This window comes from Ahaetulla prasina, chromosome 2 (genome assembly GCF_028640845.1).
Source record: "Ahaetulla prasina isolate Xishuangbanna chromosome 2, ASM2864084v1, whole genome shotgun sequence".
Classification (NCBI taxonomy): Eukaryota; Metazoa; Chordata; class Lepidosauria; order Squamata; family Colubridae; genus Ahaetulla; species Ahaetulla prasina.
Genome location: NC_080540.1, coordinates 3,614,636 through 3,633,703, shown reverse-complemented (window position 1 = coordinate 3,633,703; position 19,068 = coordinate 3,614,636). Strand labels below are relative to the sequence as shown.

Genomic DNA, 19,068 nt, shown 5'->3' with positions numbered 1-19,068 from the left:
AGCCCCATGTAGAGTGTTACAGTAGTCCAGGCGGGAAGTGACGAGGACATGAGTGACCGTGCATAGGGAATCCCGGTCTATGAAGGGGCGCAACTGGTGTATCAGGCGCACCTGATAAAAAGCTCCCCTGGCGACGGCCAAACATCCAGGAGAATGCCCAAGTTGCGAACCCTCTCCATAGGGGCCAATGACTCGGCTCCAACAGTCAGCGATGGAACTAGCTGGCTGTACCGGGATGCCGGCATCCACAGCCACTCAGTCTTGGAGGGATTGAGTCAAAGCCTGTTCCTCCCCATCCAGACCCGCACGGCCTCCAGACACCGGGACATCACTTCAACGGCCTCATTGGGGTGGTCAGGGGTGGAAATGTACAGCTGAGTATCATCAGCATACTGATGGTATTGCACCCCAAAACCACGGATGATCTCACCCAGCGGCTTCATATAGATGTTAAACAGGAGAGGCGAGAGAACCGACCCCTGTGGCACCCCACACGTGAGGCGCCTCGCGGCCAATCTCTGCCCCCCTGCCAACACCATCTGCGTCCAGTCAGAGATAGGAGGAGAACCACCGAAAAACGGTGCCCCCCACTTCCAAACCCTCCAGCCATCGCAGCAGGATACCATGGTCAATGGGATCAAAAGCTGCTGAAAGATCTAATAGGACCAGGACAGAGGAACAACCTCTATCCCGAGCCCTCCAGAGATCATCCACCAACGCGACCAAGGCCGTGTCCGTGGTATACCCAGGTCGGAAACCGAACTGGAATGGGTCTAGATAGACAGTTTCATCCAGATACCAGGTCTAAGTGCTATTGCTATTGCTACTACCACAGTGATACGTTTATTATTCCTATTTCTTGAAGGACTTCTTAAAAAAATATTTCTTCTACATTCTGCACACTTCGTGAAGGAAAAGAGAATAGAAATCTAATAATTTTTCCCTTTCTTACTTGATTTGGAGGTTCAACCATTGTTTGAGCTCCATCATAAAAAACAGAAAACTTCATTCTTTGTTTCTCTGTAAGGATAAAATAATTTCAAAATGCATATTTAACAAAATAAGAGGAGGTATACTATGGAAGAGAAGGAGATAAGGCAGATAGGATCTCTCAGGGTAATCAGAGGATCTTCGATTACCTCCTGGGGTGTTCTGACTTGGGTCTTTCCAAGGGATCCTCCTGAAAAATTGCTTCTGAGGAGAATTTGATGGATTCTTCTTTCCCTCAGGATCTCTGACTTCCGCTGTGATGTACTTCAAATAGGAGGAAGGAAAAAAGAAACAGAATTAATGTACATCACATAACATGGAGTGTATTCTTATATTTGGAACACAACCTCAAAGTCCCCAATATCCATCAGTGAGGTTGAGTGAGAAAACAATGGGACAATATCCTACAAGAATTCGTGGGACATCGCCAAATATTTCGAATGTCAGAGAAGTTTGGGAAGGAGGGCAGTGGTGGGTTGCTACCGGTTTGCACGAACCGTTGGCGGAAATTTGGTCAAGGTCACTGAACCAGTAATGATAGCCGGCTGGCCACATCCCCAAACAGGTCCCTCGGTGGCCGCTTGCTTGCCCTGGCCGCCATGTTCACTGCCACCATGTTCTTCGCGCACACGAATCCCATTGCCTTGCAAGTCCAATGGGATGCGGATGCGCGAAAAACATGGTGACAACGGCAGCAGCTTCAGGAACTTAGTTTGGCTGCCTGTTTAGTAGTTCCAGCCAGTGGCTACCACACAAATGTTCATTCCTGGCCATATTTGGGATTCCTAGCTGCAGTTTACTCATAATCACCATTGGCCGGGAGAGACAGGGAGAAAGGCCGATGGTGCTCATGAGTAAACTGCAGATTAGAGGCAGCCTGCAGATTGCTGGCTTGCTTGCTCGGCTGCTTGCTGCCCAGAGCTTGCAGGCAGTGAACGAAACCCATGACGTGACTGCCGCCTTCTGCCTCCGTGCATCGAGGAGGCCAAGCACCAGCGGGAAGAGCACGGACCTCCGCCTTCTGCCTCCGTGCATCGAGGAGGCCAAGCACCAGCGGGAAGAGCACGGACCTCCTGAAATGCAGGAAGTGGCTGCCAGCGATGCCCTTAGGTGAAGATGTGAGCGGGGAGGTTCAATCCCCCTTAGGAGATGCGAAGCGCTTGCCACGCCTCTGACACCTGCCAAGCCTCCTCCCACCATGCTTCTCTTCCTCCTAACCAGAAGCGCTCACAAGCAACAAGAGATGTGTTATTTTTGCAGGATTGCCCCTGTCTGGTCTTCGGTATGTGGCTCGTTGGCCTCTGGATGTCAGATTCAGATTCCCACCACCACCAAGCACCAGTTCAGAGATTCCTCCCCCCCCTCCGCCCATGACAGAAAGAGGGAGGGAGGGAGGGAAAGAGAGAGAGAGAGAGAGAGAAGAGACAGAGAGGGAGGGAAAGAGACAGACACAGAGAGAGGGGGAGGGAAAGAGAGACGAGACACAGAGAGATTCCCACCACCACCGAGCACCAGTTCAGAGGTTCGTCCCTCCCACACACAGAGAGGGAGGGAGGGAAAGAAAGAGAGAGAGAGAAGAGACAGAGAGGGAGGGCAAAAGACTCTCCTGAACACAGAAAAAAGAACAGAACAGGAGGATTCACAAGATATGTTCATCTTGTTCAGTGATTTAGACAAGAGGATAGAAGGGGAACTCATCAAATTTGCAGACAAGATTGCATTGACAGGAATACCAACACTCCAGAAGATAAGCTCGAGATATAAAAGGATCAACAGATTGGGCTCCATATAACAAAATGAAAAACAACCGTGAAAAATGTAAGGTTCTACATTTAGGAAAGAAAAACTAAATGCATGGGCATAGAATAAATGATACCCGGCTCAACAATAGAAAGTGCAACAGGGATCTTGGAGTCCTAGTAGACAACCACGTAAACATGAGCCAGCAGTGTGCTACAGTTGCCAAAAAAACCTCCAACGGATTCATAGGCTGCATAAACAGAGGGATAGAATCAAGATCTCATGAAGTGTTAATACCACTTCATAATGCCTTGGCAAGACCACACTTGGAATATTGCATCACACTATAAAAAAGATGTTGAGACTCTAGAAAAAGAGTGTAGAGAAGAGCAACAAGAATTATTAGTGGACTGCGGGCTAAAACATATAACAATAATAATAATAATAACAATAACAACAACAACAAGAACAACAGAGTTGGAAGGGACCCTGGAGGTCTTCTAGACCAAGCCCCTGCCCAGGCAGGAAACTCTACACCATTTCAGACAAATGGCTATCCAACATTTTCTTTAAAAATTCCAGTGATGGAGCATTCACAACTTCTGCAGGCAAGTTGTTCCACTTATTGATTGTTCTAAGTGTCAGGAAGTTTCTCCTTAGTTCTAAGTTGCTTCTCTCCTTGATTAGTTTTCACCCATTGCTTCTTGTCCTGCCCTCAGGTGCTTTGGAGAATAGTTTGACTCCCTCTTCTTCGTGGCAACCCCTGAAATATTGGAACACTGCTATCATGTTTCCCGTAGTCCTTCTTTTCATTAAACTAGATATACCGAGTTCCTGCAACCGTTCTTCATATGTTTTGGCCTCCAGTCCCCTAATTATCTTTGTTGCTCTTCTCTGCACTCTTTCTAGAGTCTCAACATCTTTTTTACATTGTGGCGACCAAAACTGAATGCAGTATTCCAAGTGTGGCCTTACCACGGCATTATAAAGTGGTATTGACACTTCATGGACTCTTGATTCTATCCCTCTGTTTATGCAGCCCAGAACTGTGTTGACTTTTTTGGCAGCTGCTGCACACTGCTGGCTCATATCTAAATGGTTGTCCATGTAGGACTCCAAGATCCCTCTCACAGTTACTACTATCGAGCAAGGTACCACATATAAAAAACAGTTGCAGGAATTGGGTATGTCTAGTTTAGTGAAAAGAAGGACTAGGGGGACACGATAGCAGTGTTCCAATATCTAAGGGGTTGCTACCTGAAGGTGGGACAAGAAGCAATGAATGGAAACTAATCAAGGAGAGAACCAACCTTCAACTGAAGAGAAATTTTCTGTGAGTGGGAACAATTAATCAGTGGAATGACTTGTCTCCAGAAGTTGCAGATGCTGCAACACGGGAGGTGTTTAAGAAGAAATTGAAAAGCCATATATCTGAAATGTTATAGGGCTTCCTGTCTGAGCAGGGAATTGGACTAGAAGACCTCCAAGGTCCCTATTAATTCTGTTATTCTTTTCCATTGTTTCCAAATTTCGAAACCAAAAATATGCAAAAAGTTAAATGCTGTGCGACACACATGTCCTAATTTTATGTGAGAAAACTGACAATTCTGAAAATTTCTGTGATTGAATAAGTTTTTTGGAAAGTTTTATCAAGTTCATTTATTCTGCAAAAACTTCAGTGCCTTTAAGCAAAGTAACCCCACTTCTGGATCAACTGATCTATCGCTCTGTCTATCATTGATTGATCTAGTAGTCTGAGTCATTGGCTAAATGGAAGAAAACAAAGAAGAAAAAATTCCCTGGGAAAGTCATTTCTCAGCCTTTGCAAAGCAGGAATATTTCATCTCTTAATCGAGGCGCAAATCAGAGGATTGGAAATTATTCTGTAGCCCAAAGTATCATGTTTATGTGCTCAACATGGCCACTCCCTTAGGATTTTAATAGTCTGCTTTATTTTTTGATATGATTTGCTTATTTTTGAACTACAGGTAATAAAGCTTTTCAAAAATAGTAATGTGGCCATGTGAGTATTTAGTTATTTTTAATTAGCTTTGCACAATTCCTAGTCAACGAATTACACCAAAAAATGAGTCTCTAGCAGTTGCTGCCACTGTGATACGTTTATTCTTGAAGGACTTTTTAAAAAATTGCTTCTTGTAAACTCAAATTTGGAGGAGTACCTAGCAGAACAAGAGAAGAAGAGGAAGCTATTCTGACTGACAGGAATTTGAATCTGCTATTCTGCTGTCCATTTTGCGGAAGGAGACAAAAGTAATCCAGGCCAGAGAAGGGGGGAAATAGAAGGAAAGAGCCCTCTGCATACCCACTTCACTTCCTGAAGGGAGAATACAAACTTAATTTTTTCCCCCTTTCTTACTTGATTTGGAAATTCCACCGCTGTTTGATCTCTGTCATAAAAACCAGAAAACTTCATTCTTTGTTTCTCTGTAAGGAATAAATAATTTCAAAATGCATAACAAAATAGGAGGAGATATTCTTTAGAAGAGAAGAGTGAGGGAAGTTAAGACAGATGGTTAAGGGAGGATCTTTGATTACCTCCTGAGGCGTCCCAACTGGGATTTTCCTTGTGAGAAATAGCTCCTGCAGGGGATTTGATGGATTCTTCTTTCCCTCACAGCACTTCAAATAGGAGGAAGGAAAAAAGAAGCAGAATTAACGTAAATCACAAGAAATAAATGGGTTTTTATATTCTGAACACAACCTCAAGGCCCACAATATCCATCAGTGAGGCTGAGTGAGAAAAAAATGGAACAATGTCCTACAAGAATTAGTGGGACATCGCCACCTATTATGAATGTCAGAGAGGTTTGGGAAGGAGGGATGAATTATTCAAACAGATTCTCTGTTGTCTTTTGAGCTCCCTAAAATGTCTCACCTGCATCTCAAACTGCTCTTTCTGCTCCTCCACCTGGCTCAAGAGAAAGCCTTCCACCAGGGCCACCGCCTGGTCTCTGCTCCACATTCCCTCACCCAGCCCTCCATCTCTGGGGGCAGAAGAGCCAGGAGCTGCTCCAGAACCACCAGGTCCAACATCTGGGCTTTGGTGTGCTTTTCTGGTCTCAGCCATCGCCTGCAAAAGTCATGGAGTCGGCTGCAAAGTCCTCGGGGACCCTCAGCCTCCCGGTATTGGATGAAATTCCAGGGCTGAACTTCTGAAGGGGGGATGGTTTCCTCCTCCAGGATCTTCTGCCCAGTCCTTGTCCAGAGCTTCCCAGGCTTAGCAGCTGAAGGGCTTTTTCCGGTTCCCTCCTTTCCCAAAGGTTGTGTCTCCATCCTTTCTCTCTCCTGCAGAGCAACTCCAAATGGCTCCAAGGCTCTTCCTGGGACACAGGTAAGGGAAGGGTGGCCGGATCCACCCATCCCCTCCTTCCTGGGATCCCCGCTTCTTCTGCTGCTGCTGCTTTGGAGGTCCGCTTCTTCCTGCATGGAGAGGACGGCTGGGGAGCATGGGACCCGGGGTAACAGTAACAGAGTTGGAAGGGACCTTGGAAGTCACCTAGCGCGAGCCCCTACTCACCCAGGAGACCTACACTAGGGATTCCAACCCCCAAACTGCCGACCTTTCTGATCTACAAGCTCAACGTCTTAGCCACTGAGCCACCTAACCAGGCTCCCAGACCAGTCGGTCTCTTCCTTTTCCACCTCCCTCGGCCTGTGAACAGCCACACACACACCTCACCAGGGGCACGTCTGGCTCTCTGCCTGCTAGACCCTCCTGCAGCCTATGCATCTCCTGCGGAACTCCAGGGGTTAAGGAGAGCGAGTGTGATGTCCTAGAGCGGCATGTGTTTGCGATGTCACTCCTGTCGCCTCCTCCTCTGGAAAGGCAGCTGTGACGTTCGTCCTCCAGTGGACCAATGGGGAACCGCCTGTCGTTTCCTTTTCTTAGCAGCGGGCTCCCCCTGGTGGATTGGGGCAGAGTGCCAGGATTGTAGAGAGGGCGGGAAACAGGAGCGCGCCTGAGGGGAAAGGAGAGGGTAGAGATAATGGACATGGGACTAGGGGGGAAAGCCCCTCACAATTCCTCCCTCCCCAGGAAAAGCTTTGTGGTTTTCAGAGGAGGCACATTCTCCATCTTCCTGTCCAGGAACCGTCTGTGGAGATGGAGAAAAATATCTCTCTGGAGGATTTGAACTCGCTTCCCTCAAGAACAGTCGCCCTGAAGGCTCAGCCAAGATTGTGGGAGGCCTCAAAAGGGACCAAATCCTGTCAGAAACAGCCGGGCGGTCAGAAGAGAAGGACCAGGAGGCTCTCTGGGGATCACAGCTTGTGTCTTGCGGTTGTTGCAAACTCTGGTCTTAAGTGGAGGAAGATGGGACACAGGCAGCAAAGCCACAATCAGGGAAATGATTTTTATGCATTTGTTTTTTATTTCTTTAATTCAATACATAGAGGTGCCCTTTTGAAATCATTCGCTCAGCCTCTCAGCGAAGGGAGGAACAGAAAGGGCAGAGACCCCTCCAGCCTCTTCTGGTGAAAGAAAAGGAAGGTCCTGAAAAAGGAATAGAAAGCTAAACTATGATGAGGAAAACCCATTTTTACATAGGGTTTGAGTAGGAAATTCACCTCAAGAAATGTGACTAGGAGGTTTGAGCACCTTGGAGCATTTAATGCAGGGATATATCATTAGACCATAAATGAAAAAGAAAATGGAAAAGCAAGACAAGAAAAGCTGAAGGCTCCATTGCTATGAAAACATTCGGCCAGATTTGGAGTTGACACCCAGAGTTTAGCTACAGTGAGCAAAACAAAATTTAATTTACCACATGCCTCCCACCGACCCGTACGCTCTCACAGAGGGACTTCTCAGGGTGCCGTCCGCCAAACAATGTCGGCTGGCGGCCCCCAGGGGAAGGGCCTTCTCTGTGGGGGCTCCCACACTCTGGAACGAGCTTCCCCCGGGTTTACGCCAAATACCTGACCTTCGGACTTTCCGTCGCGAACTGAGGACACATCTTTTCATTGAATTTTATTAATTTTAAATTTTAAATTTTTATTAATTAATTTTAAATGGGGTTTTTTAGTCTAGTATATTTTAACCTATCAGGCTAATTTTAAAATAAGTTTTTTAATCTGCTTTTTAAATTGTATATTGTATTATCTGTTTTATTTTTGCCTGTACACCGCCCTGAGTCCTTTGGGAGAAGGGCGGTATAAAAATCAAATAAATAATAATAATAAATAATAAATAATAAAAAAGGATGGAAAAGTGGTTACAAATCCACTTCAAAAAATGGACGTAACGTCTGATTTTTTTTCTTTCTTTCTCCAATTTGACACTGAACCTTTAATAATCCATATTTGAAAAAAGAGCTTCAACTGAGCAACAACTGAAGTGTGCCCTCCCCGGCCATCCAAAGACTTTAGTGGGTTACTAATTTTTAATCATGCAATGAATATAATTTTATGCACGTTTAGCAAGTAACTACACGACAGATACTTATTTAATTTTAAGTTACCTTAATGTTATGGCAAACCATAAAAAGACAAAAATATGGCCCTAATGCTTGAAAAATATATTTTCCCCGTGCATTTGTTTCAGCTTCTGTTCATTCTGGACCTCACCCGGAAGCTTTTTCCACACACTACATTGACATCTGTCATTATTCCATCTCATCATAAGAGGTCTTTGAACGAAAAAGGCTTCCTGTTTCTACATTCATACTGGTTGACTCAGATATTAATTTGACACAGTGGAGACAAGTTGGATTGAGGGGTCCTTGGTGGCCTCAGGTTGGTTGCTGCACTGATAATGTTGTCTAGTTTGGATAATGAAATGTCTGCAACAAAACAATCAAGTCAGAGAACACCAAGGACTCCTCATTTTAACGGTGAGCTATTGGACGCGGTGGCTCAGGGGCTAAGACAGCTGAACTGTCAATCCAAAGGTCGGCGGTTCGGCGGTTCAAATCCCTAGTGCTGCCGTGTAATGGGGTGAGTTCCCGTTACTAGTCCCAGCTTCTGCCAACTTAGCAGTTTCGAAAGCACGTAAAAAACACAAGTAGAAAAATAGGAACCACCTTTGGTGGGAAAGTAAGAGCATTCCGTGAGCCTTTGGCATTGAGTCATGCCAGCCACATGACCACGGAGACGTCTTTGGACAGCGCTGGCTCTTTGGTTTTAAAACAGAGATGAGCACCGCCCCCTAGTCATTTTCAGCGTTGACACTACTTGCTTTAACGCTCCCTGTGTGGCGGAACCAGTAGTGGGTGGCCTCGGTTCAGACCAGTTCGCAAGAACCAATAGTAAAATTGGCGGGACGCTCCATCCACCTACCCGGACGTCATCAGGAATTTTCTGTGCATTCGCAGTGTGTGAGCGAAGCAAGTGCACACGCACGGTCGCATTGCAAACCGGAGGTAAAGTTAAGTAGAACCCACCCCTGGGCGGAGCTTTGGAACAGACACAAAGGTATTTCCACAATGCTATTCGGGGTTTTAATAAATGAGTTCAAGCAGCACTTTTTTTACACAACTATGGAGTGGAGGAATCTTTATGAAATATTTCTAGACTCTCGATTGCATGTATGTCCAATATGCAGTGCGGGTTCCAGACAGATGAGCTGTATTCAAGGATTGGTCTAGCAAATGTTTTGTATGCTCTAGTTAGTAGTACAATATTAACAGAGAAGAAGCTACGCAAGATTACAGAAGCCTGTAAGAAGCCTGTTATTAAACACAGCTGCTCGCAATTACTGCAGGCTCGAGTCCCACCAGGCCCAAGGTTGACTCAGCCTTCCATCCTTTATAAGGTAGGTAAAATGAGGACCCAGATTGTTGGGGGGTCAATAAGTTGACTTTGTATATAAATATACAAATAGGATGAGACTATTGCCTTACACAATGTAAGCCGCCCTGAGTCTTCGGAGAAGGGCAGGATATAAATGTAAATAAATAAATAAAAAAGATTAGGTTAACAACTCTTAGTGCCTTCTTGGCAATGTTGTTACAGTGGGCTCTGGCACTTAGGTCTTTAGAAATGAGTACTCCAAGGTCCTTGACAGAGTGAGGGTCATCTATAAGGTCATGTCCATCTAATTTGTATTTTGTTTTGATTTTTTTTGCCAATGTGCAAGACAGAGCATTTGTTTGTTGAGATTGGAAGTTGCCACTTGTTAAGACCAATCTGCCACATAGTCAAGGTCTTTTTGAAGGGTAGTTGCATTGACTGTGGTGTTGAATAGTTTAACATCATCAGCAAAGAGAACACAGTTGCTTTTAATATGATCGCAAGGTCATTTATGTAAAGTATGAAGAGTGTTGGACCTAAAACACTGCCTTGGGGAACACCACTATTAACAGGTACTAGATTTGATAGAGCGCTTCCTATTTTGACCACTTGTTTCCTGTTTGACAGGAAGACAGCTATCCATTTATGTAGGAGTCCAGAAATGCCATAGGATTTTAGTTTTAGAAGTAATTTGTCGTGTACCACCGAATCAAAAGCTTTACAGAAGTCTATTGCTTTGCCCTGATCGAGATGTGTAGTCCATATGTTTTTGCAATGTAGTAGTTGTAGTTTGTAGGATAATTTTTTTCTGAAACCAAATTGTTTGCTAGAAAGTAGGTTGTTTGTCTCTAGCGGGAGGGTAATAGATTGGTTAATGATTGATTCCATGACTTTGCAGGTGACGCAACATGAAGAGACACGATTATTAAATCTTCTATTAACTTCAAATTTTACAAATCTAAACCTTAAATCTATATTACTTAATCAGAGGCCAGACCATCTAACAACTGTCTCTTAAAAATGCCCAGAGATCTCATAGACAATTTCTTCCCCACTCAGGAATAGTCCTGGACTCACAATCTTTCTCTGCCTCTAAATAGCATATATTTAAGAATTTTTTTATCACCAATCATTTTTATTACCTTATTCTTAAAAACAAAAAAACAAAAAATAACTTTTCCTCTGCATAGTAAGACTCATTTCCCTCTTATCCCAATTTATTACACTATTTTTCCCTCCATTCCCCAAAACATCATTATTAATTTTACATAATTGTCACCTTCTGAGGTCGGTAAAAGGAGGACCCAGATTGCTGGGGACCATATGTTGACTTTGTAAGCTGCTCAGAGAATACTGTAAAAGCATTGTGGAGTGGTATATAAGTCTAAGTGGAATTGCTATTACTACATATTTTCTTCCGAGTGTGGATCCTTTTATGAGAAGTAAGATGACAACTCTGAACAAAACTCTTTCCACATTCCATGCATTTATATAGTTTCTCTCCTGTGTGGATTTTGTTATGGCAAATAAGACCAGATTTCCAAGCAAATGTCTTTCCACAATTCATGCATTTATATGGTTTCTCTCCTGTGTGGATCATCTTATGGCAAATAAGATTACCTTTTTGAGCAAAGGTCTTTCCACACTCCATGCATTTATATGGCTTTTCCCCTGTGTGGATTATCTTATGGCAAATAAGATTACCTTTATAAGCAAATGTCTTTCCACACTCCATGCATTTATATGGTTTCTCTCCTGTGTGGATCCTCTTATGGGAAATAAGATGATCTCTTCGAGCAAAGGTCGTTCCGCACCCCATGCATTTATATGGTTTCTCTCCTGTGTGGATATTGTTATGGCAACTAAGACTATGCTTTCGAGCAAATGTCTTTCCACAATTCATGCATTCATATGGTTTCTCCCCTGTGTGGCTCATTGTATGGCAATTAAGGTGATATCTTCGAGCAAAGGTCTTTCCACACTCCATGCATTTATATGGCTTCTCCCCTGTGTGGATCTTTTTGTGGATAGTAAGTTGACTATTACAAGCAAAGGTCTTTCCACATTCCATGCATTTAAATGACTTCTCACCTGTGTGGATCTTTTTGTGGATAGTAAGTCCACTGCTCTGAGCAAAGGTCTTTCCACACTCCATGCATTTATATGGCTTCTCCCCCGTGTGGATCTTCTTATGGCTAGTAAGTTGACTATTACAAGCAAAGGTCTTTCCACATTCCATGCATTTAAATGACTTCTCACCTGTGTGGATCTTTTTGTGGATAGTAAGTCCACTGCTCTGAGCAAAGGTCTTTCCACACTCCCTGCATTTATATGGTTTCTCTCCTGTGTGGATCTTCTTATGGCTAGTAAATTGACTATTACAAGCAAAGGTCTTTCCACATTCCATGCATTTAAATGGCTTCTCACCTGTGTGGATCTTTTTGTGGATTGTAAGTCCACTGTTCTGAGCAAAGGTTTTTCCACACTCCATGCATTTATACGGTTTCTCTCCTGTGTGGATCCTCTTATGGGAAATAAGATTACCTCTTTGAGCAAAGGTCTTTCCACACTCCATGCATTTAAATGGTTTTTCCCCTGTGTGGATCATTTTATGGATAGTAAGTCCATTACTATAAGCAAATGTCTTTCCACACTCCGTGCATTTATATGGCTTCTCCCCTGTGTGGATTGTCTTATGGCGAATAAGATGACCTCTTTGAGCAAAGGTCTTTCCACACTCCAGGCATTTATACGGCTTCTCCCCTGTGTGGATCCTCTTATGGGAAATAAGATAACCTCTTTGAGCAAAGGTCTTTCCACACTCCATGCATTTATACGGTTTCTCTCCTGTGTGGATCCTCTTATGGAAATAAGATGACCTCTTGAGCAAAGGTCTTTCCACTCCAGGCATTTAAATGGCTTTTCCCCTGTGTGAATCCTCTTATGGGAAGTAAGATGACCTCTTTGAGCAAAGGTCTTTCCACACTGCACGCATTTATACGGTTTCTCTCCTGAGTGGATCCTTTTATGGGAAATAAGATTACTACGTCTTCTGAACCTGTTACCAGACTCTCTGCATTTGTATAGCTTCTCCATAGTGTGAATCCTTTCATGGGAAGTAAGTTGCCTGCTTGTTGTAAAACATGTTCCACATTCCAAACATTGGTAAGGCTTTTCTTTTGCGTCAATCATTTTTTGAGGTGTAAGGAACTTATTTCCAAGAGAAGGAACGAATGTCTCATTGTAACTTTGTCCGTTGTGTCTTCTTATACCATCTTCTTCTTTGTTTTGGCTTAAATAGTGTTCTTTTACTTGTAATTTAGCTTTGATTGGCTTCAAACTTTTCCCAATATATTTTTTCCTTATTTTTTTCTGTTGGGCAAGAAAGTTTTGCATCGGAGCATCGGTGGAAGATGAGCTTTCCTGATTCCAATCATTTGACTGGTTTCTATCATGGGTTTCTAATTCCGTTCGAATTCCAAACTTTCCCGTTCCATCTTTAGCATTGATCACTTGGAACAGTTCACAGCAATCTTGATTCTTCTGACCATTATTACCTTCAAAGCAAAAGAGAAATGAAAATGATAACAAGGTTAGAGAAAAAGATCAAACCATACAAAATCAAGTGAAATTCCTTCTGAATTTTTCCAAAATTCCGTTATGTTTTGTTTGCATTTATATGGCTTCTCTCCTGAGTGGATCTTTTTATGGGAAATAAGATTACTACGACTTCTGAACCTGTTACCAGGCTCTCTGCATTTGTATAGCTTCTCCCCAGTGTGAATCCTTTCATGGGAAGTAAGTTGCCTGCTTGTTCTAAAACATGATGCACATTCCAAACATTTGTAAGGCTTCTCTTTCGTGTCAATCACTTTTTGAGATGTAAGGAACTTATTTCCAAGAGAAGGAATGAATGTCCCATTGTAACTTTGTCCGTTGCGTCTTCCTATAGCATCTTCTCCTTTGTTTTGTCTTAAATAGTGTTCTTTTACTTGTAACTTAGCTTTGATTGGCTTTAAACTTTTCCCAATATATTTTTTCCTTATTTTCTCCTGTTGGGCAAGAAAGTTTTGCATCGGAGCATCGGTGGAAGATGGGCTATCCTGATTCCAATTATTTGACTGGTTTCTCTCATGGCTTTCAAATTCCATTTGAATTCCAAACTTTCCCATTCCATCTTTAGCATTGCTCACTTGAAACAGTTCCCAGGAATCTTGATTCTCCTGCCCATTATTACCTTAAAAACAAAAGAGAAATGAAAATGATAACAAGGTTAGACCAAAAGATTAAATCATACAAAGGCAAGTGAATTTCCTTCTGAATTTTTCCAAAATTCCGTTATGTTTTGTTTGCATGATATAGATAGAATGATTTCTATATTTGTGAGTCCTGAAAGCTTTGAAAATATCTAGAAAACATCTCTTTCTTTACAATTATCTAAAAATCTGCAAATCTCACTCGAAAGTCTGTTTTAAGCCACGGAATAATCAGGGAAAACATCCAAAGAGGAATAAGGAGAAAAGTTAAGATTTATTGGGGTGGGTTAATTTCAGCAGAGACCTGAGAGAACTGAAACAATTTTGAAACAAGCTCTTTCTTCCCCGGTACCTTGGAGCAGCTGCTCCATGGCGTCTGTCTGGCAGGCAGGACTTCCACTCGGCTCGTTCCTTGATCCCAGCGATGAGACTTTAGAGCGAAGTCCCTTGCGTGAAGCCTTCCATTAGCTTGTAAATATCTTTGTACTGAGACTGGAAAGATTGGGAGGCTTCAAGAATGACTATTTCGCTGCCCCAAAGTACTCATTGGTTGGCAAGGGCATTTTGGCTGGATCTGGTACAGGCTTACGTTTGTAGAGAACGGAGGCCTAAACTACTTTAGTGTGAGATCACACAAGACGAGAAGTGCAAGATCTCACACTGCAGTACGTTAGTCCTGTGTTCCCTACAAACTGAGGACTGCACGACAGGGCCTTCCCTTTGTTTCCAAAGCATTTTGCCCTGGAACTCATGCAGACCTTGGTTAGCAGAGAACAGAGGCCTAAAGCTATGTAGTGTGAGTTCATGTGAGATCACTAGTGCCAGATTTCCCACTATTGATCTTGCGTCTCTCTCACTACTTTAGGCCTCTGTATGCACCCAAGCAGGCAAAGGAACTGACAACTCGCTACATCCTTGTAAAGTAAGTCCCAGCAGGGTGAGGGGGGGTACAGGTAGGGTGATTGTTGTTGCAATGCCTCTGCTGTCATTTGTAAGTATGAATGACGGCTGTAGTGCTGTAACATTTGTAATTTCAGGACTGAGTCTTAAGTACTTGGGAGAGGGCTAGGTCATAAATTAGAACTGTCGCTTAGTGAACTGTTGTAACCTGGGGATCACCTGTACCCTAGAATGCTCTGAGGCACACTTCGTGAGGCCTTTGTTCTTCAATTGGATTGGGGAATCCTCCTCCATTGGCTGAGCATGGAAGTTCTGTTCTCACACAATCTGGGGAGGTTTCAGAGGACAAATGACAACACATTCTTCTCACATGACCTCGAGAGGTCACGTGAAAGCACACCCCATTTTTCTCAGCCTCCACAGATAAGTTCAAATACAAATGGAAAAATACAGATAAGGAATGGCCCAAAAGCATCTAAGCAAAAAGACATTGACTCTTAACTTCCTTGAGGTACCAGAAGGCCAGATACTTTCATTTTCCCTTCCAGGAGATGATATCTGATTATAGTTAGTTTTTATTAAAAAAATCACTAATCTGTCTTTTTCAACTCTCTGATTGGGGACTAGAGAACTCTTACCCAGAGAGACCACGTTCCTATGGTTTTCAAGCATGACTTCCGAATGCAGCGCTTTTTGGTCAGGATCCAGGTGAGACCATTCCTCCTCTGAGAAATACACAGCCACCTCCTCGAAGGACACAAGACTCTCCTGGACATGGAAAAAGAACAGAACAGGAGGATTCGCAAGGTCTCTTCATCTTCATCAATGATTTAGACAAGGAGAAAGAGAGGGAACTCATCACATTTGCAGACAAGACCAAATTGACAGGAATACCAACACTTCAGAAGCTAGGCTCAACACATAGAAGGATTGACAGATTGGCACCTTCTAACAAAATGAAATTCAATGCTGAGAAATGTAATGTGCTACATTTAGGAAAGAAAAACCAAATGCACTGGCACAGAATAAGTGATACCTGGCTCAACAGTAGAAAGTGCAACAGGGATCTTGGAGTCCTAGTGGACAGTCGCTAAATGAGAACCAGAAGTGTGCTACACTTGCCCCCCCCCCAAAAAAAAAACAATAGAATCATAGTCTGCATTAAGAGAGGGATAGAATCAGGATCACATGAAGTGTTAGTACCACTTTATAATGCCTTGGTAAGACCACACTTAGGAACATTGCATCCAGTATTGGTTGCCATGATGTAAAAAAGTTCCTGAGACTCTAGAAAGAGAGCAGAGAAGAGCAACCAAGCTGATTAGGAGAATGGAGGGTAAAACATATGAAAAACGGTTGCAGGAACTCGGTATGTCTAGTTTAATTATAGTTTAATGAAAAGAAGGACTAGGAAATGAAAAGAAGGACTAGGGGAGACATGATAGCAGTGTTCCAATATCTCAGGGGTTGCCACAGAGAAGTGGGAGTCAAACTATTCTCCAAAGCACCTGAGGGTAGAACAAGAAGCAATGGGTGGAAATTAATGAAGGAGAGAAGCAACTTAGAACTAAGGAGAAATTTCCTGACAGAGAGAACAATTAATCAGCGGAACACCTTGCCTGCAGAAGTTGTGAGTGCTCCAACACTGGAAATAAAAAAAAAAAGTTGGATAACCATTTGTCTGAAATGGTGTAGGGTTTCCTGCCTGGGCAGGGGGTTGGACTAGAAGATCTCCAAGGTCCCTTCCAACTCTGTTGCTGTTGTTGTTATTGTTGACAACATTTTCTGACAGTGAAAGCAATCAAACAATGGAACAGAAGTTTCCTTCAGAAGTGGGAGCTTCATCACTGGGAGCTTTCAAGAAGAGACTAGACTGCCAACTGTCAGAAATGATGTGCTGCTCCAACTAGATCAGTGGTCACCATTCAGTGGTCCTTGGACCACTGGTGGTTGGCGAGAAAATTTTGGTGGTCCGTGAAGAAATATTCGTATTTTTGCCGGTGCACCCTGGAGAAGGAGCTGCGGTGCAAGCGGCGCAAAGAAGCAATTGCGATGGCTGGAAGCTGCGGGAGCAAAGCACTACTTGCACTTGCGGAAGTTCTCTCTCTTTTTCTCTATTTCATTTGCCTCAGCATCAGCATTCCGCCTCAGTATATTTGCCCAGACAGTGGCGTAAAGCAGCCCTTGTCTCCTGCCACTTGGGACTCGGAGTGGTAAATGGCAACTGGTCTGGGGAGCAGCCAGATTTTGCTCTCTATTGTGGATGCCAGATCAGCCCCCTGCAAGCTCTCGGCTCTTGAGGAGTGCTCGCTGAAGTGGCGAGGGAAACTTTGGCCGGGCTCCTCGAGAGACGAGAGCTTGCAGGGGACCAATCTGGCATCCAAATGGGGAGCAAAATCCACCTGCTCCTCTGACCAGACACTGTTTACTGCTCCGAGTCCCAAGCGGCAGGAGACGAGGGCTGCTTTGCTCCACCGGCTGGTGCAAATATACCGAGGCAGAATGCTGATGCCGCGGCAAATGAAATAGAGAAAAAGAGAGAGAATGAAAGAGACAGAAAGAGAAATAGAGAGAGAATCAGAGTAAGAGAGAATGAGAGACAGAGAAAGAGACAGAGAATCAGAGAGAATCAGACAGAGAGAGAATGAGAAAGAGAAAGAGAATAAGTGGGAGAGAGGGGGGAGAGAGAGAAAGAGAAATTGTGGAGGAGAGAGAGGGAGAGAAAGAGAGACAGGGGAAAGAGAATGAGTGAGAAGGAGAGAAAGAGAAAGGGGGAGAGAGAGAAAAAGGTGGGAGAGAGAAAGAGAGGAGGGAGAGTGCCTGAAGGACCCCATCCCGTCACTGGGAGTCCAGGCGCTTCAGCAAGTGGCGCGCTGGATTCATATTAGTGGTCCATGGTCTCTGAGGTCCAAAAGGTTGGGGACCCCTGGTCTAGACCACTGATGGCTAGGACTAGGATCCCTGGACTAGATGACCTACAAGGTCCCTTCCAACTCTGTTAATCTGCACTTATGAGGTTGATAAATTACAAAAAGAACGGAGGTCTAGCAGTTCCTCCCATTGTGATACATTGATTCCTAATTCTTGAAGGATTTTTAAAAATTGCTTCTTGTAAATGCAAAGTTGAAGGAGTACCTAGCAGAATTAGACAACCAGAGGAAGTTATGTTGACTGACATCAACTTCAACCTGCTAGTCTGCTGTCCATGTTGTGGAAGGTCACAAAAATAACCCAGTCCAAACAAGGGGAGGGGGAGAAGGAGGGAGAACTCTGCACACTCACTTTATTTCCTGAAGGTGAGAATACAAATCTAATAACTTTTCCCTTTCTTACTTGATTTAGAGGTTCAGCCGCTATTTGATCGCCGTCGGAAAAATCAGAAAATTCCATTCTTTCTTTTTCTGTAAGGAATAAGTAATTCAAAATAAATTAACAAAATATTTATTGACTTCCTCAGATAACCCAGTCCCAAAACACGAAGGGCTTTAAAGGTGACAACCAGAACCTTGAATTGCACTCAAAAGCAAATTGGCAGTCAATGCAGTTCCTGCAGGAGAGGTGATACATGTGCACAGCAGGGTCTGCAGAAAACCATGCGGGCCGCTGTGTTTTGCACCAAGTGGAGCTTCCAGATGCTCTTGAAGGGGAGCCCCATGTAGAACGCGTTGAATAGTCACGACAGGAAGTGATTAGGGAATGAGTAGGGATTGTCCATCCAGGAAGGGGTGTAACTGGCGCACAACCCATAGTTGTGCAAAGGCCCTCCTGGCCATTTATTTATTTATTTATTTATTCACACTTTTATATCACCCTATCTCCCTAGGGACTCAGGGCGGTTTACAGCCATATAAAAACATATATATATACAGAGTAAAACATTAATTTAAAAAACTTATTACATAGGCCGAATATTTAAAATAGAAATATAAATAATAAAACCCCATTTAAAACCAGATTTAAAATTTAAACATTTAAAATTTAAAATTCTAGTCCAGTCCTCAGATAACCCAGTCCCAAAACACGAAGGGCTTTAAAGGTGACAACCAGAACCTTGAATTGCACTCAAAAGCAAATTGGCAGTCAATGCAGTTCCTGCAGGAGAGGTGATACATGTGCACAGCAGGGTCTGCAGAAAACCATGCGGGCCGCTGTGTTTTGCACCAAGTGGAGCTTCCAGATGCTCTTGAAGGGGAGCCCCATGTAGAACGCGTTGAATAGTCACGACAGGAAGTGATTAGGGAATGAGTAGGGATTGTCCATCCAGGAAGGGGTGTAACTGGCGCACAACCCATAGTTGTGCAAAGGCCCTCCTGGCCATTTATTTATTTATTTATTTATTCACACTTTTATATCACCCTATCTCCCTAGGGACTCAGGGCGGTTTACAGCCATATAAAAACATATATATATACAGAGTAAAACATTAATTTAA

General features: G+C 43.6%; 1 protein-coding gene and 1 pseudogene across 1 annotated transcript in view; both read right to left on the bottom strand.

Annotated features, from left to right (window-relative positions):
* LOC131192752 (zinc finger protein with KRAB and SCAN domains 7-like) overlaps positions 1-19,068 on the bottom strand; it is a 94,361-nt pseudogene that overhangs the window by 21,981 nt on the left and 53,312 nt on the right.
* LOC131193708 (zinc finger protein 729-like) overlaps positions 1-19,068 on the bottom strand; it is a 37,772-nt gene that overhangs the window by 13,957 nt on the left and 4,747 nt on the right. Inside the window, 5 exon segments of the mRNA XM_058174186.1 lie at positions 1,801-2,095; positions 10,868-12,372; positions 12,375-13,037; positions 15,275-15,404; positions 17,970-18,037. Of these exon segments, the coding sequence (XP_058030169.1) occupies positions 1,801-2,095; positions 10,868-12,372; positions 12,375-13,037; positions 15,275-15,404; positions 17,970-18,037 (2,661 nt within the window).